Here is a 27,900-nt window from a genome sequence, read left to right on the forward strand (position 1 = left end):
CATCCAAATGCTCTCTAGCAAACTTCAGACGGGCCTGGACATGTACTGGCTTAAGCAGGGGGACACGTCTGGCACTGCAGGATTTGAGTCCCTGGCGGCGTAGTGTGTTACTGATGGTAGGCTTTGTTACTTTGGTCCCAGCTCTCTGCAGGTCATTCACTAGGTCCCCCCGTGTGGTTCTGGGATTTTTGCTCACCGTTCTTGTGATCATTTTGACCCCACGGGGTGAGATCTTGCGTGGAGCACCAGATCGAGGGAGATTATCAGTGGTCTTGTATGTCTTCCATTTCCTAATAATTGCTCCCACAGTTGATTTCTTCAAACCAAGCTGCTTACCTATTGCAGATTCAGTCTTCCCAGCCTGGTGCAGGTCTACAATTTTGTTTCTGGTGTCCTTTGACAGCTCTTTGATCTTGGCCATAGTGGAGTTTGGAGTGTGACTGTTTGAGGTTGTGGACAGGTGTCTTTTATCCTGATAACAAGTTCAAACAGGTGCCATTAATACAGGTAACGAGTGGAGGACAGAGGAGCCTCTTAAAGAAGAAGTTACAGGTCTGTGAGAGCCAGAAATCTTGCTTGTTTGTAGGTGACTAAATACTTATTTTCCACCATAATTTGCAAATAAATTCATAGAAAATCCTACAATGTGATTTTCTGGATTTCTTTTTCTCATTTTGTCTGTCATAGTTGAAGTGTACCTATGATGAAAATTACAGGCCTCTCTCATCTTTTTAAGTGGGAGAACTTGCACAATTGGTGGCTGACTAAATACTTTTTTGCCCCATTGTATATAGGACAAAACACATATCACAAAAAGAGAGAGACCACAACACTACATAGAGACTGAAGACAACAACACATCATGGTAGCAACACATGACAACAACACAGTAGAAACACAACATGGCAGCAGCACAACATGGTACAAACATTATTGGGCACAGACAACAGCATAAAGGGCAAGAAGGTGGAGACAACAATTATTTAGACACCTTCCCTTTTCTTAGATTTTGTTACATTACAGCCTTATTCTAAAATGTATTAAATCATTTTTTCCCTCATCAATCTACACACATACACATAATGACAAAGCGAAATCAGGTTTTTTAATTTTTTTGCTAATTTATAAAATGTCAAAAACAGAAATACCTTATTTACATAAGTATTCAGACCCTTTGCTATTATGCATTGGTATTTTATTAGGGATCACCATTAGCTGCTGCCAAGGCACCAGCTACTCTTCCTGAGTTCCAAACACATTAAGACACTTACATTACACATAAAACAAAATATAAAACAGTACATCATATAACACTGTCACACCACCACATATCCACAACACAAAATGTATGACACCACCATACAACAATATTACAAAGTACATGTGTGTAAAGTGTGTGTGCTAGAGCCCATGTGCGTATGCATCAAACACTGAATACCACAAGTGTAGATTTTACCGTGAAGTGCATGGGTCTGTACCCGTGTGTGTGTCTCTTCACAGTCCCTGCTGTTCCATATGATGTATTTTTATCTGTTTTTTAAATATGATTGCATCAGTTACCTGATGTGGAATAGAGATCCATATAGTTATGGCTCTATGTGGTACTGTATGCCTCCCATAGTCTGTTCTGGACTTGGGGATTGTGAAGAGACCTCTGGTGACATGTCTTGTGAGGTATGCATGGGTGTCCGAGCTGTGTGCTAGTAGTTTAAACAGAATGCTCGGCGCATTCAACTTGTCAACAGTTCTTACAAAAACAAGTAGAGATAAAGTCAATCACCCAGTTCTGAGCCAATTGTAATTTTCCTAAGTCCCCCTTTAGTGGCACGACTGAACAGTTGTCCAAGTGCGACATAACTAGGACCTGTAGGACCTGCCTTGTTGATAGTGTTGTTAAAAAGGCAGAGCAGTGCTTTATTGTGGACAGACTTCTCCCCATCTTAGCTACTGTTGTATCAACAAGTTTTGACCATGACAGTTTATAATCCAGGGTTATTCCAAGCAGTTAGTCACCTCAACTTGCTACATTTCCATGTAATTCATTACAATATTTGGTTGAGGTTTATGGTTTAGTGAATGATTTGTTTCAAATACAATGCTTCCATTCTGAAACAAACTGCAGCTCTTTGTTAAGTGTTGCAGTCATTTCACTCGCTGTAGTAGCTGACGTGTATAGTGTTGAGTCATCCGCATACATAGACACACTCGCTTTACTCAAGCCAGTGGTATGTCGTTAGTGAAGATTGAAAAAAGTAAGGCCTCTAGCAGCAGACTATGATCGATAATGTGAAAAGCTGCATTGAAGTCTAACAAAACAGCCCCCACAATATTTTTATCATCAATTTCTCTCAGCCAATCATCAGTCATTTGTGTAACTGCTGCGCTTGTTGAATGTCCTTTCCTATAAGATTGCTGAAAGTATGTTGTCAATTAGTTTCCTGTAAAACAGTGCTTTGCCATTATGGGGTATTGTGTGTAGATTGATGATGTAAAAAAAAACAATTGAATCAATTTTAGAATAAGGCTGTGAACGTAACAAAATGTGTAAAAAGTCAAATGGTCTGAATACTTTCTGAATGCACCGTATGTCCACAATGATTTTCAGAGTTTTGGGTTGCAGGTAATAGAACTGGTAGTGCTAAAGATGACATTCTGTGCTATATCATATGATATCATGTTATATATGTAAAGTGTGTTCACAGCAAACAGGGGCTGGAGCGGAGGGCTCTGGCCAGCCGCTGGCCTCTTCGTGGTCCTGCCTAGAAGAGTTCCGGAAGATTCCCTTCATTGAGTGCCATGGGCGAGGGACTTGCAACTACTACACTAACTCCTACAGCTACTGGCTGGCCTTGTTGGACCCCGAAAACATGTTCAGGTAAAACCAGCACATCGTGAATATTGTCTTCATATAGTAATTCATTATACAGTACACATTTACCTGGTGTTTTCACATTATCCGGTACTCTATTGATGAACTCGTGAGTGCTGTAATATTCATTTGAAAACCATGTCTCAGTTAGTTCCATAATTATATAAAGGGACTTTGTGCCTACAGCTGCAACATCGCAGTAGAGTATTCATCAATGCATTTCTGTAATGTGGTCTGACGTATGCTCACACTTCTTCTTCTGCTGACGCAGTAAACCCAGGCCTCAGACAGTGAAACGAGACTACCAGGGGAGTATAGTCAGTCCCTGTCAGGTCTGTATGAAGCAGTGGCAGTGACTCTAAGAGCTAGAACTGATAGGGAATAAACTGGAGATGCACCTCCCATTATCAGCCACTGTAGGGCAACAGAGAGACTGATTAATTCAAATCAAATCAAATCAAATCAAATCAAATTTTATTAGTCACATACACATGGTTAGCAGATGTTAATGCGAGTGTAGCGAAATGCTTGTGCTTCTAGTTCCGACAATGCAGTAATAACCAACAAGTAATCTAACCTAACAATTCCACAACTACTACCTTATACACACACAAGTGTAAAGGGATAAAGAATATGTACATAAAGATATATGAATGAGTGGTGGTACAGAACGGCATAGGCAAGATGCAGTAGATGGTATAGAGTACGGTATATACATATGAGATGAGTACTGTAGGGTATGTAAACATAAAGTGGCATAGTTTAAAGTGGCTAGTGGTACATGTATTACATAAAGATGGCAAGATGCAGTAGATGATATAGAGTACAGTATATACATATGAGATGGGTAATGTAGGGTATGTAAACATTATATTAAGTGGCATTGTTTAAAGTGGCTAGTGGTACATTTTTACATAATTTCCATCAATTCCCATTTTTAAAGTGGCTGGAGTTGAGTCAGTATGTTGGCAGCGGCCGCTAAATGTTAGTGGTGGCTGTTTAACAGTCTGATGGCCTTGAGATAGAAGCTGTTTTTCAGTCTCTCGGTCCCTGCTTTGATGCACCTGTACTGACCTCGCCTTCTGGATGATAGCGGGGTGAACAGGCAGTGGCTTGGGTGGTTGTTGTCCTTGATGATCTTTATGGCCTTCCTGTGACATCGGGTGGTGTAGGTGTCCTGGAGGGCAGGTAGTTTGCCCCCGGTGATGCGTTCTGCAGACCTCACTACCCTCTGGAGAGCCTTACGGTTGTGGGCGGAGCAGTTGCCGTACCAGGCGGTGATACAGCCCGACAGGATGCTCTCGATTGTGCATCTGTAGAAGTTTGTGAGTGCTTTTGGTGACAAGCCGAATTTCTTCAGCCTCCTGAGGTTGAAGAGCCGCTGCTGCGCCTTCTTCACAACGCTGTCTGTGTGGGTGGACCAATTCAGTTTGTCCGTGATGTGTACACCGAGGAACTTAAATCTTTCCACCTTCTCCACTACTGACCCGTCGATGTGGATAGGGGGGTGCTCCCTCTGCTGTTTCCTGAAGTCCACAATCATCTCCTTTGTTTTGTTGACGTTGAGTGTGAGGTTATTTTCCTGACACCACACTCCGAGGGCCCTCACCTCCTCCCTGTAGGCCGTCTCGTCGTTGTTGGTAATCAAGCCTACCACTGTAGTGTCATCCGCAAACTTGATGATTGAGTTGGAGGCGTGCATGGCCACGCAGTCGTGGGTGAACAGGGAGTACAGGAGAGGGCTCAGAACGCACCCTTGTGGGGCCCCAGTGTTGAGGATCAGCGGGGTGGAGATGTTGTTACCTACCCTCACCACCTGGGGGCGGCCCGTCAGGAAGTCCAGGACCCAGTTGCACAGGGCGGGGTCGAGACCCAGGGTCTCGAGCTTGATGACGAGTTTGGAGGGTACTATGGTGTTAAATGCTGAGCTGTAATCGATGAACAGCATTCTCACATGGGTATTCCTCTTGTCCAGATGGGTTAGGGCAGTGTGCAGTGTGGTTGCGATTGCGTCGTCTGTGGACCTATTGGGTCGGTGCGCAAATTGGAGTGGGTCTAGGGTGTCCGGTAGGGTGGAGGTGATATGGTCCTTGACTAGTCTCTCAAAGCACTTCATGATGACGGAAGTGAGTGCTACGGGGCGGTAGTCGTTTAGCTCAGTTACCTTAGCTTTCTTGGGAACAGGAACAATGGTGGCCCTCTTGAAGCATGTGGGAACAGCAGACTGGGATAAGGATTGATTGAATATGTCCGTAAACACACCAGCCAGCTGGTCTGCGCATGCTCTGAGGACGCGGCTGGGAATGCCGTCTGGGCCTGCAGCCTTGCGAGGGTTAACACGTTTAAATGTTTTACTCACCTCGGCTGCAGTGAAGGAGAGCCCGCAGGTTTTGGTAGGGGGCCGTGTCAGTGGCACTGTATTGTCCTCAAAGCGGGCAAAAAAGTTGTTTAGCCTGTCTGGGAGCAAGACATCCTGGTCCGCGACGGGGCTGGTTTTCTTTTTGTAATCCGTGATTGACTGTAGACCCTGCCACATACCTCTTGTGTCTGAGCTGTTGAATTGCGACTCGATTTTGTCTCTGTACTGGGACTTAGCCTGTTTGATTGCCTTGCGGAGAGAATAGCTACACTGTTTGTATTCGGTCATGCTTCCGGTCACCTTGCCCTGGTTAAAAGCAGTGGTTCGCGCTTTCAGTTTCACGCGAATTCTGCCGTCAATCCACAGTTTCTGGTTTGGGAATGTTTTAATCGTTGCTGTGGGTACGACATCGTCAATGCACTTCCTAATGAACTCGCTCACCGAATCAGCATATTCGTCAATATTGTTGTTGGACGCAATGCGGAACATATTCCAATCCGCGTGATCGAAGCAGTCTTGAAGCGTGGAATCAGATTGGTCGGACCAGCGTTGAACAGACCTGAGCGCGGGAGCTTGTTGTTTTAGTTTCTGTTTGTAGGCTGGAATCAACAAAATGGAGTCGTAGTCAGCTTTTCCGAAAGGGGGGCGGGGGAGGGCCTTATATGCGTCGCGGAAATTAGTATAACAATGATCTAGGGTTTTTCCAGCCCTGGTAGCACAATCGATATGCTGATAGAATTTAGGGAGTTTTGTTTTTAGATTAGCCTTGTTAAAATCCCCAGCTACGATGAATGCAGCCTCAGGGTGTGTGGTTTCCAGTTTACAAAGAGTCAGATAAAGTTCGTTCAGGGCCATCGATGTGTCTGCTTGGGGGGGAATATATACGGCTGTGATTATGATTGAAGAGAATTCCCTTGGTAGATAATGCGGTCGACATTTTATTGTGAGGAGTTCTAGATCAGGTGAACAGAATGACTTGAGTTCCTGTGTGTTGTTATGATGATCACACCACGTCTCGTTAATCATAAGGCATACCCCCCCGCCCCTCTTCTTACCAGAAAGATGTTTGTTTCTGTCGGCGCGATGCATGAAGAAACCAGCTGGCTGCACCGACTCCGTTAGCGTCTCTTGAGTTAGCCATGTTTCCGTGAAGCAGAGCACGTTGCAATCCCTGATGTCTCTCTGGAATGCTACCCGTGCTCGGATTTCATCAACCTTATTGTCAAGAGACTGGACATTGGCGAGTAGTATGCTAGGGAGTGGAGCGCGATGTGCCCGTCTCCGAAGCCTGGCCAGGAGACCGCCTCGTTTGCCCCTTTTACGGCGTCGCACAGGGTCGCCGGCTGGGATCAGATCCATTGTATTGGGTGGAAGGCAAAACACTGGATCCGTTTCGGGAAAGTCATATTCCTGGTAGGAACGATGATGAGTTGACGTTAATCGTATATTCAGTAGTTCCTCCCGACTGTATGTAATGAAACCTAAGATTACCTGGGGTACCGATGTAAGAAATAACACATAAAAAAACAAAATACTGCATATTTTCCAAGGAACGCGAAGCGAGGCGGCCATCTCGTTTCGGCGCCGGATGTCAGTTCAATAATGACTAGTGTTTCAATCATGGTGCTTCCAGCGATACCAAAGGATGTCTCAATTTTTACAAGCGCTGATCCTCGTTTCCATGTTTCATCCCCTCCAGTCCTCTCCTCGCCTCACGCTGACGTTTTCAGCAAGGCATAGACAGAAGGAGAGTGCACAAGGAAACTAGGAAAGACTATTGAGACGCAACCCGGTAGTGGCCTCTGCTTAATCTGACGTTTTGTTCTCAGTTTTACTGTTTGTTTGTTTGTATTTTGTTTTTATTATTAAATGACTGGACTGTTTTATGGCGGATGGTCAGTGTGATCCAGGACTAGATTCAATCAGTTCAGCGTTAAGCCGTGATAACCGACAGCTGCAGAGCATAATCATGCGTTGGAGCCGATGGCGCTGTCGAATAAAGATTTTTTTCATATATGTCAAACAGTTAATATGTTGACACATTTGCTAGAAAATCAGAGATCTTAGGTTTGAGCCTTGGTTTGGGACGATTCAGGAGGAAGTGGTTCTCGCTAAGCAAGCATTGTGACGTCCGAAAACAGTGGTGCCATGACCCTGATGAGCAGTTGGGCTCGGGTCAACATCCGGGATCACTTGCTTTGAAGCGAGTTTAGAAGGGGTGAGTGTAACAGAGTGAATCACATACCGTAAGCTCACTCCACAGCTAGCGTGAAATGTATCCGAAGGAGCAATTGAATTAGATATTTTTCAATAGCTCCAAAAGAAAATGGTTGGTATGTCAAGGAAGGCTGTCACGTGTGTTATAGCAAGGCAGAGGTCCTAGGTTCGAGCCTCAGTGTGAGCCCGAATCAGGAGGAAGTGTTTCTCGCTAGCAGGCAGGCTGACCTCTGACCTCTGTAACATAGCCTATAATTACATAGCCTATAATGACACTCAAAAATCATTAAACAAAATAATAAGGATTTATATCAGCCTAATCGAGGTCTAGATTCTCACATTCCCGTGTTTGAAATTGTAACACTGCATGGGATTTCTACTAATGCGACTTGGTGTATATAGCCAGGAGTAGCTTGTGGATTTTACATCTCCAATGCAGTTACACCTCCGACACCGCCCTAAACAAAATAAATGGTATGCTATGCAGTTGTTGGTTATCGCGGGTTAACGCTGAACTGATTGAATCTAGGACTCAGTCTTTTTGATACATTTGAATGGAAAGTTAACTGCCTGACAAAGTGCCTGACTGCCTGATGACTCTTGTTGGATGCTATGTAATAAGGAGAGGGAGGAATGCTCTTCACACTGAACAAAAAAAACTGTCTGACTCAAAAGTCTAAAATAATACTAAATGTATTGTGCAAAAGTAAAAAATGCACACACAAAAAAACTGATCTAAAATAATGCAAAATCAAATGGTGCAAAAGTGAAACATGCTTTTAAAAAGAGTGATCATGTTTTGTACCTTTCACCCTCACATTTTGTCAAATAAAAATAGGAATTTCCCACTGAATCCAGAGATGCTTTGCAGTCTGCATGGCCTCTCCTCCTTACTGCTACTGCTGCTCTATTACCTACAGCATGCTGACTGAACTAATTTTGCCTGGGCAGGAACACATTTTTCTCATTACTGGATACACATTTGAATGAAAAGTTAAGATTGAATTCCACCACTTTTAAAACCTCATATTCATTATCTCCAGCACCATACCAGTCTACATACTGTATGTGCAAATGGTCTGTAGTTAAAAAGATAAGAAGAAACAGTCCTAAGAATGCGCCACATGATGTCATCAACATTAAAACTGAAAATGGTGCTGGAGATAAAGAATACAAGTTTAAAAAGTGGTGGAATTCCACTTTAACTGCCTGTCTAGTTACCTGATGGCCTGTCTGTTTGTTGGATGTTATGTTGTCTATTGTGTGCTATGAGTATGATAGCAATCTGGTAGAAGATTGGTACCTTCTTGGGAGTACCTCAGTTACAGATCAGCTGTTAATGCCAGACAGCTGAACTGGGATCAGTTTTGTTATCAGCGATGGAGTTTGGAGGGAAAAGCGTGAACATTTCACTTAAAGTCAGTGAGTGTAATGCATTATGATGCATTAATAATGCACTGCCTTTAAAATGTATGATACCCTTACAATATCTTTGTAGCATCTCAGAGTGATCCTGAGTTATTAACAATCTGTTTGAGTCACATAGAAAGATTTTACAGATGTGTGTGTATAAAAGATTGAGAGCCAATACATGCTTATAACAAGTCATAATGCATTATACAGACATAAGTAAAGTGTTACCAAAAAAAGAATTTAGCAAAGAAACATGTCGTTCATATCACAAAATGTATTTTCATTCGAATGTCTTAGTAACTTTATCTTAGATTTGGAAACACTGTAGTTGGTTGAATACTGCTGTATACCCACAATGGACATATAGCAATTATGTTGTAATAATCCCTTTGTCAGGGAGATATTGAATAATATGATTAAAAGTGTGTTAACATGCTCTCAACTTGGCCCTTTAAATAGATTGAGCTTTAGTGTAGTATTTATATGGAGAGATATAGTTATCATAATTTCACTGTCCATTGGCATGTTGCATAAACTTCCATTTTGACTCTTTCTATGTATTCTTTCCAATGGCACCATAGCCACTGTGTTGATAATATTTGATACTAAAGTGAGTAGGCTATGCATTTCCCATTTATCTGTAAAATAATATAACCTTGATTTCCTTATTGCTTTCCAATGTTGTGCCTTGCCTGCACCCTTTTTAACTGACATCCTTGCTTTTAAAATATAATATTGTACTATACTTCTGAGAAATACCCAGAAAAGTGTTGTCTGTATGGATACTGTTGCACTTAACACTTGTATAACCGATGCACTTCATTAACATTGTGTTTCGATGCTCATTTCTGTGTGAATTCATTCTCTCCCTAATGGTAATGTCATTCATGTGCAAATTGTATTCTACAGCTTGAGTTCGTTTAGAGATGTATTTAAAAGAAGAGACTGTTGTCAGGAAATGCTAAATTAACTTAAAGGTAAAGCAATTACTTAACTTTCTACCATACTACTGTGTATACAGTGGGGAGAACAAGTATTTGATACACTGCCGATTTTGCAGGTTTTCCTACTTACAAAGCATGTAGAGGTCTGTAATTTTTATCATAGGTACACTTCAACTGTGAGAGACGGAATCTAAAACAAAAATCCAGAAAATCACATTGTATGATTTTTAAGTAATTAATTCGCATTTTATTGCATGACATAAGTATTTGATCACCTACCAACCAGTAAGAATTCCGGCTCTCACAGACCTGTTAGTTTTTCTTTAAGAAGCCCTCCTGTTCTCCACTCATTACCTGTATTAACTGCACCTGTTTGAACTCGTTACCTGTATAAAAGACACCTGTCCACCCACTCAATCAAACAGACTCCAACCTCTCCACAATGGCCAAGACCAGAGAGCTGTGTAAGGACATCAGGGATAAAATTGTAGACCTGCACAAGGCTGGGATGGGCTACAGGACAATAGGTAAGCAGCTTGGTGAGAAGGCAACAACTGTTGGCGCAATTATTAGAAAATGGAAGAAGTTCAAGATGACGGTCAATCACCCTCGGTCTGGGGCTCCATGCAAGATCTCACCTCGTGGGGCATCAATGATCATGAGGAAGGTGAGGGATCAGCCCAGAACTACACGGCAGGACCTGGTCAATGACCTGAAGAGAGCTGGGACCACAGTCTCAAAGAAAACCATTAGTAACACACTACGCCGTCATGGATTAAAATCCTGCAGCGCACGCAAGGTCCCCCTGCTCAAGCCAGCGCATGTCCAGGCCCGTCTGAAGTTTGCCAATGACCATCTGGATGATCCAGAGGAGGAATTGGAGAAGGTCATGTGGTCTGATGAGACAAAAATAGAGCTTTTTGGTCTAAACTCCACTCGCCGTGTTTGGAGGAAGAAGAAGGATTAGTACAACCCCAAGAACACCATCCTAACTGTGAAGCTTGGAGGTGGAAACATCATTCTTTGGGGATGCTTTTCTGCAAAGGGGACAGGACGACTGCACCGTATTGAGGGGAGGATGGATGGGGCCATGCATCGCGAGATCTTGGCCAACAACCTCCTTCCCTCAGTAAGAGCATTGAAGATGGGTCGTGGCTGGGTCTTCCAGCATGACAACGACCCGAAACACACAGCCAGGGCAACTAAGGAGTGGCTCCGTAAGAAGCATCTCAAGGACCTGGAGTGGCCTAGCCAGTCTCCAGACCTGAACCCAATAGAAAATCTTTGGAGGGAGCTGAAAGTCCGTATTGCCCAGCGACAGCCCCGAAACCTGAAGGATCTGGAGAAGGTCTGTATGGAGGAGTGGGCCAAAATCCCTGCTGCAGTGTGTGCAAACCTGGTCAAGAACTACAGGAAACGTATGATCTCTGTAATTGCAAACAAAGGTTTCTGTACCAAATATTAAGTTCTGCTTTTCTGATGTATCAAATACTTATGTCATGCAATAAAATGCAAATTAATTACTTAAAAATCATACAATGTGATTTTCTGGATTTTTGTTTTAGATTCCGTCTCTCACAGTTGAAGTGTACCTGTGATAAAAATTACAGACCTCTACATGCTTTGTAAGTAGGAAAACCTGCAAAATCGGCAGTGTATCAAATACTTGTTCTCCCCACTGTATCATCTACTGTGTCATCTTAATTTCTCAGCCACAAGCATAGGGGTTTGGTAAATTAAATTGCCTTGTATAACTGACCATGGAAATTAACTCAAAGGCCGCTCTTGTTATTCTGTATTGCAAGCAGCAGCCACATTTATTAAACAAATAAGGGTCTGAAGCATTGTATGCCCAACATTTTCCCGTCAATAGTTGTAATGAACTGAAACAGTTCAGAATGGAATCTGTCTGTGTTTGTCACACTTGTCTGTTTGTTTGTGTGTGTGTGTGTGCGTGCGTGCGTACGTGGGTGCTTGCGTGCGTGTGTGTGTGTGTGTGCGTATGTGGGTGCTTGCGTGAGTGTGCGTGTGTGTGTGTGTGCGTGAATGTGCGTCCAATGCACATTTTCTGTGCCGTTGAAATGCTGCAACCCCTAAATGTAAGTTACATGTCCTTTTAACAACCCTGAAGCTCTGCTATACCATTATTCATACAGTTGTACAGGTCACCTGTCATTTCCAAGCTCAATAGTGTTGTAACACAGTTAGAGAAATGTAGGTAGGCGTGACAATATTTAATTGTAATAAATAAGTGTTTATTTTTTGCTGCTATTTTATATTGTCGACGTCCAAACATTTTTTATGAAGACGTGTCCTATTGTGTTTTTATCCTGATCAAAATTGCTTTCATGTCGTCCACCAGCCATTGAGTCTGGGGATGAGGGTTAAAGTTACATTGACAACCTCTGGCAAAGCTTATTGTAGTTTATGTCTGTAATCCATGGCCACAGGGGAGCAGTGAAGAGCTACAGTAAAATGTAGCACAGTAGCAATAGCTACTTTCAGCCTTCTGTGCAAGTAAGCAGGCATTTCAGCATAAACAGAAATAACCTATTAATTAGATTGAGTCTGTGAAATCAATCATTTGGTTTCATTCCAAAACATTCCATGTAATGCTGTCTGAGGGATATCAGACAGACAGCACTCAGTCTATAAATCCTTTCAGAATAGGCCTTTTACAATCACACTTCAACAAATACATATCCACAATACAGTATGCAAGTGCAACGGTATGGTTTATACAATTTTAACCTCGTAATTCATGGAAACTGTGTTAACCATGGCAAACAAAATTATATTTTTCATATTTGATATAAACAAAGGCTAACCTGTTGATCCCACTGTAGCAATCAATGGCAAGGAATCTTTTGTTCGGCAGTATTCCGTGATGTCATCAATTAAGTTTAATATTTTAAATTTAAGCGATGACTCTTGCTTCCTGTTTTTAAAGGCTTTTATGAAGCAGACATTTTCTGGTTGTATTTGATTTAGATCAGCGGTGTCTACTAAATCCATATTGGCTAATTGTTTTATTGTCGCACCTCCATCTAAAATCAATAAGTCTCAGAGGAGCTGCATTTGTGACTAAATGTCTGAACAAAGAGACGAAGAGAAAGCGTACAGTGTTTCTAAGTGGTTTATGACACTGCATTCTATCATCACCAGGCAGCCGATGGGGAAAGAGGATGGTGGTCCACAACCCCCACATCCCTGACAGGCCACCTGTCACTCAACCCAGGAAGCAGAGTGACGAGCTGAGAGGGCGAGCTCTTTATAAGAGCCCCACAGAACCCTCATCAACAGAACCAGGCCTGCTCCATATCAACTGATCTAGATCCAGCACACCCCGGTCCAGCTTAGCTCAGCTATTTTCACCGTGTCTTGTCCCTGCAAACCCAACCCAGCTCTGTTGGACATGAAGTTCTCCCAAATCCACTGTGCCCTGGCCCTGCTGGGTTTGGCCCTGGCCATTTGCAGCCAAGGAGCCGCCTCGCAGCCCGACCTGGACCTCCGCAGCCGCAGACTCCTTCAGAGGGCCCGTGCCGCTAGCATTGCCACACAGGTAAGCAGCCTTCGACACTGGCACACACCACAGGCGGCTGGTGGCACCTTAATTGGGTAGAACAGGCTCATAGTAATGTCTGCAATGGCATTACTCCATTCCAGCCATTATTATGAGCTGTCCTCCCCTCAGCTGCCTCCTATGGCATACACATACCAAACAATGGGTGGTTCAGAAGAAGGAAGAGGTCCATATAGGAAAGAATAGGGCAGTTAAGTTATTGCTCTCAAAGGATTACACTATTCAATTACAATTCTACGAGTACCTCTATACTGCCAATGGCATGGACACACAGATAACATGCACTGTTCGTGTCATGACACGAGAACATGAATACAGTAGAGTACAACTCTCATAACGATTCCGGAACACCACTATTGACACTATGAGAACATAATGTGTCGTTAGTAAAACAGGTACAGCATAGTCCACACTGTGACTCACATAGAGTACAGTGCCCTTTGCTTCACAGTGAAACAGACTTACACACCAAACCGCAATGGAATTCAGTTAAACGGTCTGTGGTCAGGTTATCACATACTCACTACAGCTGACAGGTCTGCTCTTTAATTAGGCAACATTAGTAACAGCAGTGACTACTGCAGGTAAATTCTAATCTGGACTTTGAAGCCAGTTCCACTGTTGATTTTCATTATTCCCCTCGAATCAAAGCGTGATTTAGACCTCGGACACCAGGTGAATGCAATTAATTATCAGGTTGAAAACCAGCAGTATTCCGGACCTCCAAACTCAGATTTGATTACTCCTGGACTACAATGAATAATTTCAGTTGTCAAGCCAAAACATGCAAGTGTGAACTGGGCCTGATAGTTGTATACAGTATCAGAGCTGTTTTAGTCATATAGTGTTTTCAAATTATTTTTTTTAATACATTATTTGGAACATTTTGGTTACGGTCATTGTTGGTGGACAGAGTCAACACAGACAGTCACTCTCTAGCAGGACTCACTTTGCATAAACTGGTTGAATCAATGTTGTTTCAACGTAATTTGTCAACGTCTTGTGATGTGGACTCTATATGGAAAATACATTTGATTGGAGAAAAATCAACACAAACTGTTGTTTTGAGGGTGACATTTCAACCACAGGATTATGTCATCATGGTAACCAAATTTCAACATAGACAATCCTTGTATAAAATATGTTGAATTTGTACCTTTAAAACAATGTCATATCTTCAATGTTTTATCCACTATCAGAAGGAAAAAAAACAATAGGCTGGGCAACACCTCCTACTGGAGAATTGATTTAACTACAGTTACATTTTGGTCTCCCATTCAGGGTTTTAACCAAGCCCAGTCCTGCATAGCTATGATATTTGTCACATTATTACCAATATGCTATCATGAGAGAGATTGTTGAGAGATCTCCACAGAAAAACTAAATAGATTCACTGTTACTATCGAAGTCATCACAAAGATACTTTTAACAGAGCAAATGAAATGTGACCATACTTTATCACTCATATATCATCAAGGACGCTATTTAGGCCTATATTTGCAAAGTCATCAACAGCTATTGTTTAAATTCAATCTAGAATTCAACTTAATATAGACGATATATGGGCCTACGGTTTTAATCTCTGGTTGGTTTCAAATGTAATGATATTTAGTGATAATGAATTGTGTTTTGTTGTCAGTTCAACCAAATATCAACATTAGAAGGAGATGAATCTCCTACTTGGATAGTTCAATATGTGCCATGCATATCAACAGTAAAGAATAGGAGTAAATCAAATCAAACTTGATTTAAAGTGCTTTAAAGTTTGATTTGATTTAGTCATATTCTTTAACTTTTTGGTCGAGATGGAGACGTGAATCTAACGTATCAATTATTCATTTGTAGAAAACTGGAAAGAAAGCAGTGGCATAGATGGAACTATCCAAGCAGAATATAAACTCCTTCAAATGTTGATATTTGGTTGGGTTGACAACCAAACATTTAAAAATATATATATTTAACTAGGCAAGTCAGTTAAGAACAAATTTCCCAATTTACAATGATGGCCTACCGGGGAACAGTGGGTTAACTGCCTTGTTCAGGGGCAGAACGACATATTTTTACCTTGTCAGCTCAGGGATTCGATCCAGCAAACTTTCGGTTACTGGCCAACGCTCTAACCACTAGGCTACCTGCTGCCCCATAACATAATTCAATATCACTTTTGAAATACAATAAATAGCCTATTAACTTGTCGACAATTTAACAAATGATATGTTGGATACACGTCTCCAATTTAAAGAATGTGATTAAGCCAGTGGCTCAGATCTCCTTTAAATTGTATTTTGTTGCATTATCAAGCAAACACAATTCAGTATTACTTTTGTAATGCAGTGAATAGTCTAAAGTTAAGGTTATTTTACAAACTAATGTAACATTTAACCTTAAAATGAGCAACACATCCATGGCCACATTTTGAGGTTACTGTAGCTATCAATGTCTATGTTATCATATAAAGCGTGCATGTTCAAGATAGCATGTATATGTCTTCGCAGTTCTGTGGAGATTTGGCTGTAAGAAGTGCTGTAATAATCTGCGCAGAATCTCGGAACGGCATTTATCTCTTACTTGCACCATGTAATTTTTATGTAATCTCAACTGCAATCCAGGAAATGTGGTTCTGCTAATAGATAAAGCAGTGATTAATCTAATATATAAATTAACACCATTTCTGACATTCTATTACCATTTTAACTATGCTGTGCTTTTAAATGGTTAAAAACACAGTGATTTAGGTGACAACTAAATTTAGGTGACAACTGAACCAAAAACCAGACATTGTTTTTCCATTGGAATTTGGTTGTGCTTTTAGATGGTTGAAAATTGGAAATTCAACAACTGTTTATTATTTTTGAGTGGGTGAATATAGCTTGTAATAAGGGTTGGGGAGTAACGGATACATGTAATCCGTTACATTTAAGGGATTACAAAAAAAACGGTAACAAAAAAAACGGTAACTGTAATCCGTTACATTACCAGCAGAATATATTGTAATCAGATTACATATACTTTTGAAAAACTAGATGATTACTTCGAGGATTACTTTTAAATTTAGAAGAAAAAAAATGCAAAAAAATAATTTGGTACACTTCTCTGTTTTCTCAATGACCTTCAAATCAGCATTGAAAAAAGGTGCAAGTTACGTTTGTTCCACAAGTCAGAGACCACTATGATGACACACCAAATGCGTTTGATGGATCGCGGGAAAAGAGCAGGCATAGGCTTTTGTAGGCTATAGTCCAAGCTATGTCTTCCAATGGTGCGACTGCTGTCAGCATCCAAAGATTATCCAACTTGAATAAATGCTTGTTAAATATATACATTGATTCTTGAAGAATATAACTTATAAATGCCTCATGAGCTTAATTCAACCCAAAATATAAGCTTGTTTTTCTCCAATGTTTGTAAACATTGTAAATGTAAACAAACACTGTATAGCCTCATAACATGGTTAAAACAATCATGTTGATATCATGGATGGTCAGTCCTTGCATCCATAGCTCTGTCTTTTAATCTGAGAGTGGTTACATTTCTCCAGGCCCATCCCTCAGCTTTTTACCAAAACAGACATTTTGACTGTTTTGCTATTGTTGCATCTGTGGATTTGCCCTTTAAACAGCTGCATGTTATCAAGATATCAAAGTGTCACCAACAAAAAGGTAAACAGTAGGCCTATAGCAAATGCAACATATGGCGTTCATTTTTCACATGTAAATAGCACTTTTCAGTGCTCAAAGCATGCCATTCCATGAGTGCAACTCAAATCAATGAGCCCAATCAGTCCTCCATGACAACAAAATCATAAACAACAGAGTAGGGCTGGATAATAAATCCTTAGTTTAGGGTTTATGCTCAGGTAAAACAAGGCAAAGTAACCTACCCAACCCTGATTGTAAATCTCATTGATCCCCGTCTCAACCAAACATTACCCAATTATCCAAGTTGAAATGAAGTGATTTGCCCAGTGTGGAGTTTGTTTTTCATAATTAATTCTGTGTCATATACACATCTTTCTGCCACAGATTCAGATGTGCATGGAGGAATCGGACTGTGAAAATGCAGTTGTTACATGTAATAGGGGTGTGAACTCCAATAGATCACCGATATTTCTCAAGAAGGAGATTTCCATCATTCCCTCCTATGACCGACAATCACGTCTGTCTGAGTGACACTTTCTCATACAAATGACTCACTAGTTAGTCATGCACAGCTCACTCTGACAGTACATATTGCAGCACCTCATCTGCAAAGTTTCTCATTTTACAAACCAAATGTTTTCTACCAAACATGAAAATGTATTTGTATGCATGGAAAACAAATATTCTCCTCCTATCAGATTTGGAGAGCATTTACGCACAAAATATATAGATGAATACAAAATATAATACTTTGATTCATCCTGAAAGAATTCATCTTCAAGTTCAATTCATGAAATATTGGAAGGTGGAAAAAAGGGGTTGAACAATAGTCCTATAAATCGACCCTAATTCTCACTAATCATGGAACTGTATGACAGCGGTCCAGTCGTCGAGAAACATGTGCCAGGCTCCAGGTTTAGCCTGCTACATGTAGTCTGAGTTCCATAATGATTCAAATAGGCTACATCCCAAATTGTTGCCCAACGTTAGCCTGAACTAATATCACTGAACACTGAACTAATATCATTTCAGTAGTCCTCTATTATGATTTAAAAAATATATATCTTGCATAGCTCATATATGTATTTGTTGTAGGTCCTAGGATACAACAATGAATAATGTGGAACAAATAAATACCATCAATGGATACTTTACAACTTACAATAATAAACACCTTGTGAAACAGCTGTGAAAACCAACCTGGCAATATTTACAATTTTAATACATAAAATTTGATTGTTTTTGGTACAGTTGTGTCATTAATTTATTTTCACAGATTTTTTTGTGCACTCACATGGCAGTCATAGACTAAAATACTGAATTCTGGTGTGTGGAATTTTGCCTGTCAACAGGCAGACTCAGAAGAGGGACTTGAAAAGGGGGACTTGAAAAGTCCAGGCACTGCTGCTCTCTTTGTTCTGAGTGTTTGCAGTGCTAGTGTTTTTAGTTCATCTGTGTATCTCACATATTATGTGTCCAGTATGATAGAGCAAGAAAACTTTTTTAGCAGATTTAAAAAATATATATATATTTAACCTTTATTTAACCAGGTAGGCCAGTTGCGAACAAGTTATCATTTACTGCCACCTGGCCAAGATAAAGCAAAGCAGTTCGACAAAAACAACAACACAGAGTTACACATGGAATAAACAAACGTACAGTCAATAACACAATAGAAAAATCTATATACAGTGTGTACAAATGTAGTACGATTAGGGAGGTAAGGCAATAAATAGGTTATAGTGGCGAAATAATTATAATTTAGCAGATAATGACAACATGACAACAACAGTAGCTGTAGATGATGTAATGTAAAGTTGGAGGGTGGTTGGTAGTGGAGGACATCAGGTGGATCCAGGTCTGGGTGTTGGGCAGAACCACTAGGTCCTGGAGAACAGGTAATGGAGGACATCAGGTGGATCCAGGTCTGGGTGTTGGGCAGAACCACTAGGTCCTGGAGAACAGGTAATGGAGGACATCAGGTGGATCCACGTCTGGGTTAGGCAGATACCCAGACATTAACGGAAAAGGGTAGGAGACAGAGACGTAAACAAGAAAACACACAGGTTACACTTTACTGTGAGAAAATTTGATGGATTAGTGCAGTGTTATAAAATAAATTAACAGCAGGCAATCATTTTTACCTGGTCAAAAACCTCCACATCCTTCTCAGTCCGTGCCTGAAGGTAGTACTCGAATGCGTTCTGATCTGGTTTGACAACTTCCACCACATCAGGTGGGGTTTCCGTGATCTGAAAGTACGTTATACAAAAATAGCAATAGACAAACAACAACACTAAGTCAATAAAAAATTTGAAAGACTACAGTATATGCAATAATTGCATATACAATTGCTTTGTTTACATCAGTCAACAGCTGCGGCTCCCGTCCGCACTCGGCCTGAATGCTTGTTATGCTGATGAATGAGGACCCAAAAGCGACGTAATAGTAACAGAGTCTTTATTCCAGTATTAAACAAATAATGATTCTCCTGGATATAATCAATGGTAATCCAAAACAGGAAACTGAAATCCTCTCGTCAATAGAGAGGAACGCCTGGAGACGCGACCACAGACTGCAGGTCGCTTCGGGAAGGCACTGGCCGTAGCTGACATAGACACCTGCTCACACGCAGCATCTGAAGAAGGCAAAGAACACGACAGGGCGAAACAAGGACACAGGAACAGCAAACATCAAACAAGAATCCGACAAGGACAGGAGCGGAAAACAGAGGGAGAAATAGGGACTCTAATCAGAGGGCAAAATAGGGGACAGGTGTGAAAGAGTAAATGAGGTCGTAGGGAGAATGAGAAACAGCTGGGAGCATGAACGGAACGATAGAGAGAGAGAAAGAGAAATAACCTAATAAGACCAGCAGAGGGAAGCACAGGGACAAGACATGATCAAAGACAAAACATGACAGTACCCCCCCACTCACCGAGCGCCTCCTGGCGCACTCGAGGAGGAACCCTGGCGGCAACGAAGGAAATCATCAATCAACGAACGGTCCAGCACGTCCCGAGATGGAACCCAACTCCTCTCCTCAGGACCGTAACCCTCCCAATCCACTAAGTACTGGTGACCACGTCCCCGAGAACGCATGTCCATGATCTTCCGTACCTTGTAAATAGGAGCGCCCTCGACAAGGACGGGGGGGGGGGAGGGAAGACGAACGGGGGCGCGAAGAAAAGGCTTGACACAGGAGACATGGAAGACAGGGTGGACGCGACGAAGATGTTGCGGAAGAAGCAGTCGCACAGCGACAGGATTGACGACCTGAGAGACACGGAACGGACCAATGAACCGCGGAGTCAACTTGCGAGAAGCTGTCGTAAGGGGAAGGTTACGAGTGGAAAGCCACACTCTCTGACCGCGACAATACCTAGGACTCTTAATCCTACGTTTATTGGCGGCTCTCACAGTCTGCGCCCTGTAACGGCAAAGTGCAGACCTGACCCTCCTCCAGGTGCGCTCACAACGTTGGACAAAAGCCTGAGCGGAGGGAACGCTGGACTCGGCGAGCTGGGACGAAAACAGAGGAGGCTGGTAGCCAAGACTACTCTGAAACGGGGACAGCCCGGTAGCAGACGAAGGAAGCGAGTTGTGAGCGTACTCAGCCCAGGGGAGCTGTTCTGCCCAAGACGCAGGGTTTCGAAACGAAAGGCTGCGTAAAATGCGACCAATCGACTGATTGGCCCTTTCTGCTTGACCGTTAGACTGGGGATGAAACCCGGAAGAGAGACTGACGGAAGCACCAATCAAACGACAGAACTCCCTCCAAAACTGTGACGTGAATTGCGGACCTCTGTCTGAAACGGCGTCTAACGGGAGGCCATGAATTCTGAACACATTCTCAATGATGATTTGTGCCGTCTCCTTAGCGGAAGGAAGCTTAGCGAGGGGAATGAAATGTGCCGCCTTAGAGAACCTATCGATAACCGTAAGAATCACAGTCTTCCCCGCAGACGAAGGCAGACCGGTAATAAAGTCTAAGGCGATGTGAGACCATGGTCGAGAAGGAATGGGAAGCGGTCTGAGACGACCGGCAGGAGGAGAGTTACCTGACTTAGTCTGCGCGCAGTCCGAACAAGCAGCCACGAAACGACGCGTGTCCCGCTCCTGAGTAGGCCACCAAAACCGCTGGCGAATAGAAGCAAGCGTACCCCGAACGCCGGGGTGGCCAGCTAACTTGGCAGAGTGAGCCCACTGAAGAACAGCCAGACGAGTAGAGACAGGAACGAACAGAAGGTTACTAGGACAAGCGCGCGGCGACGCAGTGTGAGTGAGTGCTTGCTTTACCTGTCTCTCAATTCCCCAGACAGTCAACCCGACAACACGCCCTTCAGGGAGAATCCCCTCGGGGTCGGTAGAAGCCACAGAAGAACTAAAGAGACGGGATAAGGCATCAGGCTTGGTGTTCTTATTTCCCGGACGATAGGAAATCACGAACTCGAAACGAGCGAAAAACAACGCCCAACGAGCTTGACGTGCATTAAGTCGTTTGGCCGAACGGATGTACTCAAGGTTCTTATGGTCAGTCCAAACGACAAAAGGGACGGTCGCCCCCTCCAACCACTGTCGCCATTCGCCTATGGCTAAGCGGATGGCGAGCAGTTCGCGGTTACCCACATCATAGTTGCGTTCCGATGGCGACAGGCGATGAGAAAAGTAAGCGCAAGGATGGACCTTATCGTCAGACTGGAAGCGCTGAGACAGAATGGCTCCCACGCCCACCTCTGAAGCGTCAACCTCGACAATGAATTGTTTAGTGACGTCAGGAGTAACAAGGATAGGGGCGGATGTAAAACGCTTCTTGAGGAGATCAAAAGCTCCCTGGGCGGAACCGGACCACTTAAAGCAAGTCTTGACAGAAGTCAGAGCTGTGAGAGGGGCAGCCACTTGACCGAAATTACGAATGAAACGCCGATAGAAATTAGCGAAACCGAGAAAGCGCTGCAACTCGACACGTGACTTAGGGACGGGCCAATCGCTGACAGCCTGGACCTTAGCGGGATCCATCTGAATGCCTTCAGCGGAAATAACAGAACCGAGAAAAGTGACAGAGGAGACATGAAAGGCGCACTTCTCAGCCTTCACGTAGAGACAATTCTCTAAAAGGCGCTGGAGTACACGTCGAACGTGCTGAACATGAATCTCGAGTGACGGTGAAAAAATCAGGATATCGTCAAGGTAAACGAAAACAAAAATGTTCAGCATGTCTCTCAGTACATCATTAACTAATGCCTGAAAGACAGCTGGAGCATTAGCGAGACCGAACGGCAGAACCCGGTATTCAAAATGCCCTAACGGAGTGTTAAACGCCGTTTTCCACTCGTCCCCCTCTCTGATGCGTACGAGATGGTAAGCGTTACGAAGGTCCAACTTAGTAAAGCACCTGGCTCCCTGCAAAATCTCGAAGGCTGACGACATAAGGGGAAGCGGATAACGATTCTTAACCGTTATGTCATTCAGCCCTCGATAATCCACGCAGGGGCGCAGAGTACCGTCCTTCTTCTTAACAAAGAAAAATCCCGCTCCGGCGGGAGAGGAAGAAGGCACCACGGTACCGGCGTCGAGAGAAACAGACAGATAATCCTCGAGAGCCTTACGTTCGGGAGCCGACAGAGAGTATAGTCTACCCCGAGGGGGAGTGGTCCCCGGAAGGAGATCAATACAACAATCATACGACCGGTGAGGAGGAAGGGAGCTGGCTCTGGACCGACTGAAGACCGTGCGCAGATCATGATATTCCTCCGGCACTCCTGTCAAATCACCAGGTTCCTCCTGAGTAGAGGGGACAGAAGACACAGGAGGGATAGCAGACATTAAACACTTCACATGACAAGAAACGTTCCAAGATAGGATAGAATTACTTGACCAATTAATAGAAGGATTATGACATACTAGCCAGGGATGACCCAAAACAACAGGTGTAAAAGGTGAACGAAAAATCAAAAAGGAAATGGTCTCACTGTGGTTACCAGATACTGTGAGGGTTAAAGGTAGTGTCTCACATCTGATACTGGGGAGAAGACTACCATCTAAGGCGAACATGGGCGTGGGCTTCCCTAACTGTCTGAGAGGAATGTCATGTTTCCGAGCCCATGCTTCGTCCATAAAACAACCCTCAGCCCCTGAGTCTATCAAGGCACTGCAGGAAGCAGCCGAACCGGTCCAGCGTAGATGGACCGACAAGGTAGTACAGGATCTTGATGGAGAGACCTGAGTAGTAGCGCTCACCAGTAGCCCTCCGCTTACTGATGAGCTCTGGCTTTTACTGGACATGACATGACAAAATGTCCAGCAGAACCGCAATAGAGGCAAAGGCGGTTGGTGATTCTCCGTTCCCTCTCCTTAGTCGAGATGCGAATACCTCCCAGCTGCATGGGCTCAGTCTCTGAGCCGGTGGGAGGAGATGGTTGAGATGCGGAGAGGGGAAGCACCGTTAACGCGAGCTCTCCTCCACGAGCTCGATGACGAAGATCTATCCGTCGTTCTATGCGGATGGCGAGTGCAATCAAAGAGTCCACGCTGGAAGGAACCTCCCGGGAGAGAATCTCATCCTTAACCTCAGCGTGAAGTCCCTCCAGAAAACGAGCGAGCAACGCCGGCTCGTTCCAGTCACTGGAGGCAGCAAGAGTGCGAAACTCTATAGAGTAATCCGTTATGGATCGATCACCTTGACATAGGGAAGCCAGGGCCCTGGAAGCCTCCTTCCCAAAAACTGAACGATCAAAAACCCGTATCATCTCCTCTTTAAAGTTCTGATAATCGTTAGAACACTCAGCCCTTGCCTCCCAGATAGCTGTGCCCCACTCCCGAGCCCGACCAGTAAGGAGTGATATGACGTAAGCGATCCGAGCTCTCTCTCTTGAGTACGTGTTGGGCTGGAGAGAGAACACAATATCACACTGGGTGAGAAAGGAGCGACACTCAGTGGGCTGCCCAGAGTAACATGGTGGGTTATTAACCCTAGGTTCCGGAGACTCGGAAGACCAGGAAGTAGCTGGTGGCACGAGACGAAGACTCTGAAACTGTCCAGAGAGATCGGAGACCTGAGCGGCCAGGGTCTCAACGGCATGACGAGCAGCAAACAATTCCTGCTCGTGTCTGCCGAGCATTGCTCCCTGGAACTCGACGGCAGTGTTGAGAGAATCCATAGTCGCTGGGTCCATCTTGGTCGGATTCTTCTGTTATGCTGATGAATGAGGACCCAAAAGCGACGTAATAGTAACAGAGTCTTTATTCCAGTATTAAACAAATAATGATTCTCCTGGATATAATCAATGGTAATCCAAAACAGGAAACTGAAATCCTCTCGTCAATAGAGAGGAACGCCTGGAGACGCGACCACAGACTGCAGGTCGCTTCGGGAAGGCACTGGCCGTAGCTGACATAGACACCTGCTCACACGCAGCATCTGAAGAAGGCAAAGAACACGACAGGGCGAAACAAGGACACAGGAACAGCAAACATCAAACAAGAATCCGACAAGGACAGGAGCGGAAAACAGAGGGAGAAATAGGGACTCTAATCAGAGGGCAAAATAGGGGACAGGTGTGAAAGAGTAAATGAGGTCGTAGGGAGAATGAGAAACAGCTGGGAGCATGAACGGAACGATAGAGAGAGAGAAAGAGAAATAACCTAATAAGACCAGCAGAGGGAAGCACAGGGACAAGACATGATCAAAGACAAAACATGACAATGCTGCTGTTGTGTGCAAAGAGAATTCCCTTCATGTTGTTCTCCCACTCTTCCTGGTACCAATCAAGGGACTTGCCCATGGCAGACTTGTGGGTCTGGTTGGTCCATTCACCAAACCTGGAGGAGGGGGTAGGAAAGCGATATCTACTGACAATGTAAGATATTGAAATATGTCTGATTATGTACCATGGAAAAACAAAAACAAATTGTAAAAAATAAATAAAGTAAAACCTATAACATCCGTACCTTGTTCCAGCATTCATGACCTCGGTCACTCAAGATGACCTCAGGAGAACCGTGGGTGTTGAAGATGTCCATCATCGCCTTGGAGGTGGCCACGCTAGTCTCGTCCTTGATGGGTATCATAAAAAATTAAAATCTATTTTTGGTTCCAAGCACCCTTTTTAATGGGTTACTGAAGGGAATTTAGAGTTAAGCACGTACTCTTCCTTTACTGACCTTAGTGGGTATTGCTTCCACCCACTTGGTAAAGTGATCGGTCTCCGTCAGACACCAGCTGTTGCCATTCCTGGATTTCGTGAAGGGTCCGATGAGGTCCACCTCTAACATTTAAAGTGTTACAGAGGAGTTGACTTCATTCTTACCCATATCTGTGTGATACAGTCTGCAGATTTTCATATTTGTAAGGATACTGACACACACACACACATATTCTATAATACTCTGCTGTGGTCAAATAAAGAAACCATTACAAAACAACTTATCAGGGCAAAATCTTATTTGAGACACTTACCGATCATGTGCCATGGTGAAACTACTTTGATGGGCTTCAACTCCGGCGCCACAGTCTTCGTTCTCTCAAACTTCTGTCATGCTAGACAAGGTACTGACCTTTAAGCAAAAAGTGACAAATTGAAACGTGTGCTCTCTGATATGACATTATTTGAAATCATAATCATTTCAGATATAATAGAATGTGATTGATAAACAAAAGTTTATTTCACTTGCCCAGCTGTCCACCTCCTTGACAATTCCCCATCAGAAGAAGCTTAGGTTGATTTTGGCATTCATGCACTTCACTCCGAAATGTCCAGCATGCATCTCTGTCAGTACAGGCTTCCTTCTCTTGTTTAGTAAAAATCACCCTCCTGTGTGGCTGGCCATCCTTCCCCTGTAGGTAGATATGATTGACTAACAAGTTGGAAGAGAAGAGTTGTTGAAATACTCACGTCTAAGTATATTTGCACTGCTGTCTTTCTCTCTCTGTTTCTCTCTCCATCTCGATTTTTGTCTGTATTCCACTCTCTTCTCACCTCTCTCCCTCTCTCACTTTCGTCCTTTCTTTCTCCCCCCCTCTTTGTGTCTGTGTAGCGAAGACACCTAGTTTACACCTATCCATTTGATTGATCAGGTTTAACTTAGCTAGTCACCTCAATATGACAGACATATAATTTTATCAGTGAAGGCTGCTAAGGGGAGGACGGCTCATAATAATGGCTGGAATGGAGTCAATTGAATGGTATCAACCACATGTGTTTGATACCATTCCATGTACTCCATTCCAAACATTATTATGAGCCGTCCTCCCCTCAGCAGCCTCCACTGATCTAGTTATGTGTTTGTCATATGGAGGTGTCTATTGCAAGCTACATACACACAGAAAGCTGCTATAACTGTTACAGTAGCTAGCTAACGTTAGCTAAATACAACTGTCTGGCTAGCTGGCTTGCTGACTAGGCAGGCTGAGGTGTATAAGTACAGTAGCTAGCAACAACAATCTATAAAAACAGCTTAAATAATTTATTCCTATTTAACAATATGTAGTTAAGACAAATAAATGGTAAAGAAAGGGTTCTCTCTCCAGTCTTTTCGGTCCTCTGAAGCAGCAGGTAGTCACCATCAAAAACACCATCCTTGGAGAGCAATTCTGAGGTAATCATTTTGCGCGGACTGAGAGAGCGTTTATGCGGCGAAATAGAACTAGAACTGCCTGCGGCCTCCTATGAGGTAAAATAGAGCCAAGCAACCAGCATAGCAACAGATGCTTTGGTTCATTACGTGATCCGGTCAGAATGTTGCAAGTTCTAGCAACAGCCTTAGCAACAGAAGCTAGAACTCATCGAATCCCATTGTGACGTAAAGGGGGACACTATTTGCCCGGGGGACACTATTTGGCATGACAGGCCGCAATACATGTCATGTTGATATGATTGACATTTTTCTTCCATATGGCTGGTTTCACATTCGTCCCCTGGGATCATAAGGAAACAATTGCTCTGTGTATTTACAATCCCCTTCGCCAGAGGATTACTCATTTACCTTGCTCTTATCAATAGCTCTTATCCATTTATAAATTATAGTGCATGGAGAATGCTGTTATTTCTATTGGAAAGTAAGTAGATGCTTTTCCCACTTGGAACCGGCAGGTTCGCTCTATCTTATCTATGGTCTCCTTATCTGTATACACACCTCCGCCACACTTTCATTTCTTAGCTCTCCACTCTGAATGAATAGCAGGTGAATAGCATGCTATTCTCATGCTTAAATTTAAGGTCAGAATACTCATAGAGAGAAAAGTTGAATTAAGAATTGAATTAAGTTCCATTTACGCGTGCTTAACTCAGGTTGGATTCTGGAACATAATGAGACATGGAAATGAACACTGCCTTAATGTGGTGGTGATCACATTTGTGTGTGTCTGTGTGTGTATGTGCGTGCACATGCGGTTGCTTGTGTATGACATGTGTAGGTTTCTGTTTGCTTTTGTTGATATGGGCTTCTGCTGGTGTGTGTATACGTGTGTTTATATTCTCCCAAAGTACGTGTGTCTTTCCTGCATGTAGGAGTGGAGTAAGCGAGTGATGGAGGACATTCTATCCGAACTGTCCTTGCCTGAGGTGGAGGCCCAGAAAAGTGAGGGGTCCACGGCTGAGGCCAAAGAGGATCTGGAGCGCTCAGTGGACAACTCCAACAACCTGCCCCCCCGCGAGCGCAAAGCTGGCTGCAAGAACTTCTACTGGAAGGGCTTCACTTCTTGCTGAGGGAAGAAAAGTCTGACCACCTTATGACACGATGCTGCCAATCACATCACACCGCCAACCTGCATCTGACTAATGCAGCCAATCAACAGTTAGCTGTGCCTGATGACAATTCTTGAAATCAACAGAATGATGTACCTGTCAAATTTATGAAATAAAGAGAAAATCATTTTA

The 27,900-nt window shown here is 43.3% G+C and overlaps 1 protein-coding gene across 1 annotated transcript; it reads left to right on the forward strand.

Moving 5' to 3' along the window:
• Positions 1-747: 747 nt before the first annotated feature.
• LOC139547529 (somatostatin-2-like) lies at positions 748-27,900 on the forward strand. The gene is made up of 3 exons (XM_071356395.1): positions 748-2,875; positions 12,968-13,364; positions 27,532-27,900. The coding sequence occupies exons 2-3, from the start codon at positions 13,218-13,220 to the stop codon at positions 27,727-27,729; spliced, it is 345 nt and encodes a 114-aa protein (XP_071212496.1). The 5' UTR covers positions 748-2,875; positions 12,968-13,217; the 3' UTR covers positions 27,730-27,900.

The sequence above is a fragment of the Salvelinus alpinus genome, chromosome 21, assembly GCF_045679555.1.
Source record: "Salvelinus alpinus chromosome 21, SLU_Salpinus.1, whole genome shotgun sequence".
Lineage (NCBI taxonomy): Eukaryota > Metazoa > Chordata > Actinopteri > Salmoniformes > Salmonidae > Salvelinus > Salvelinus alpinus.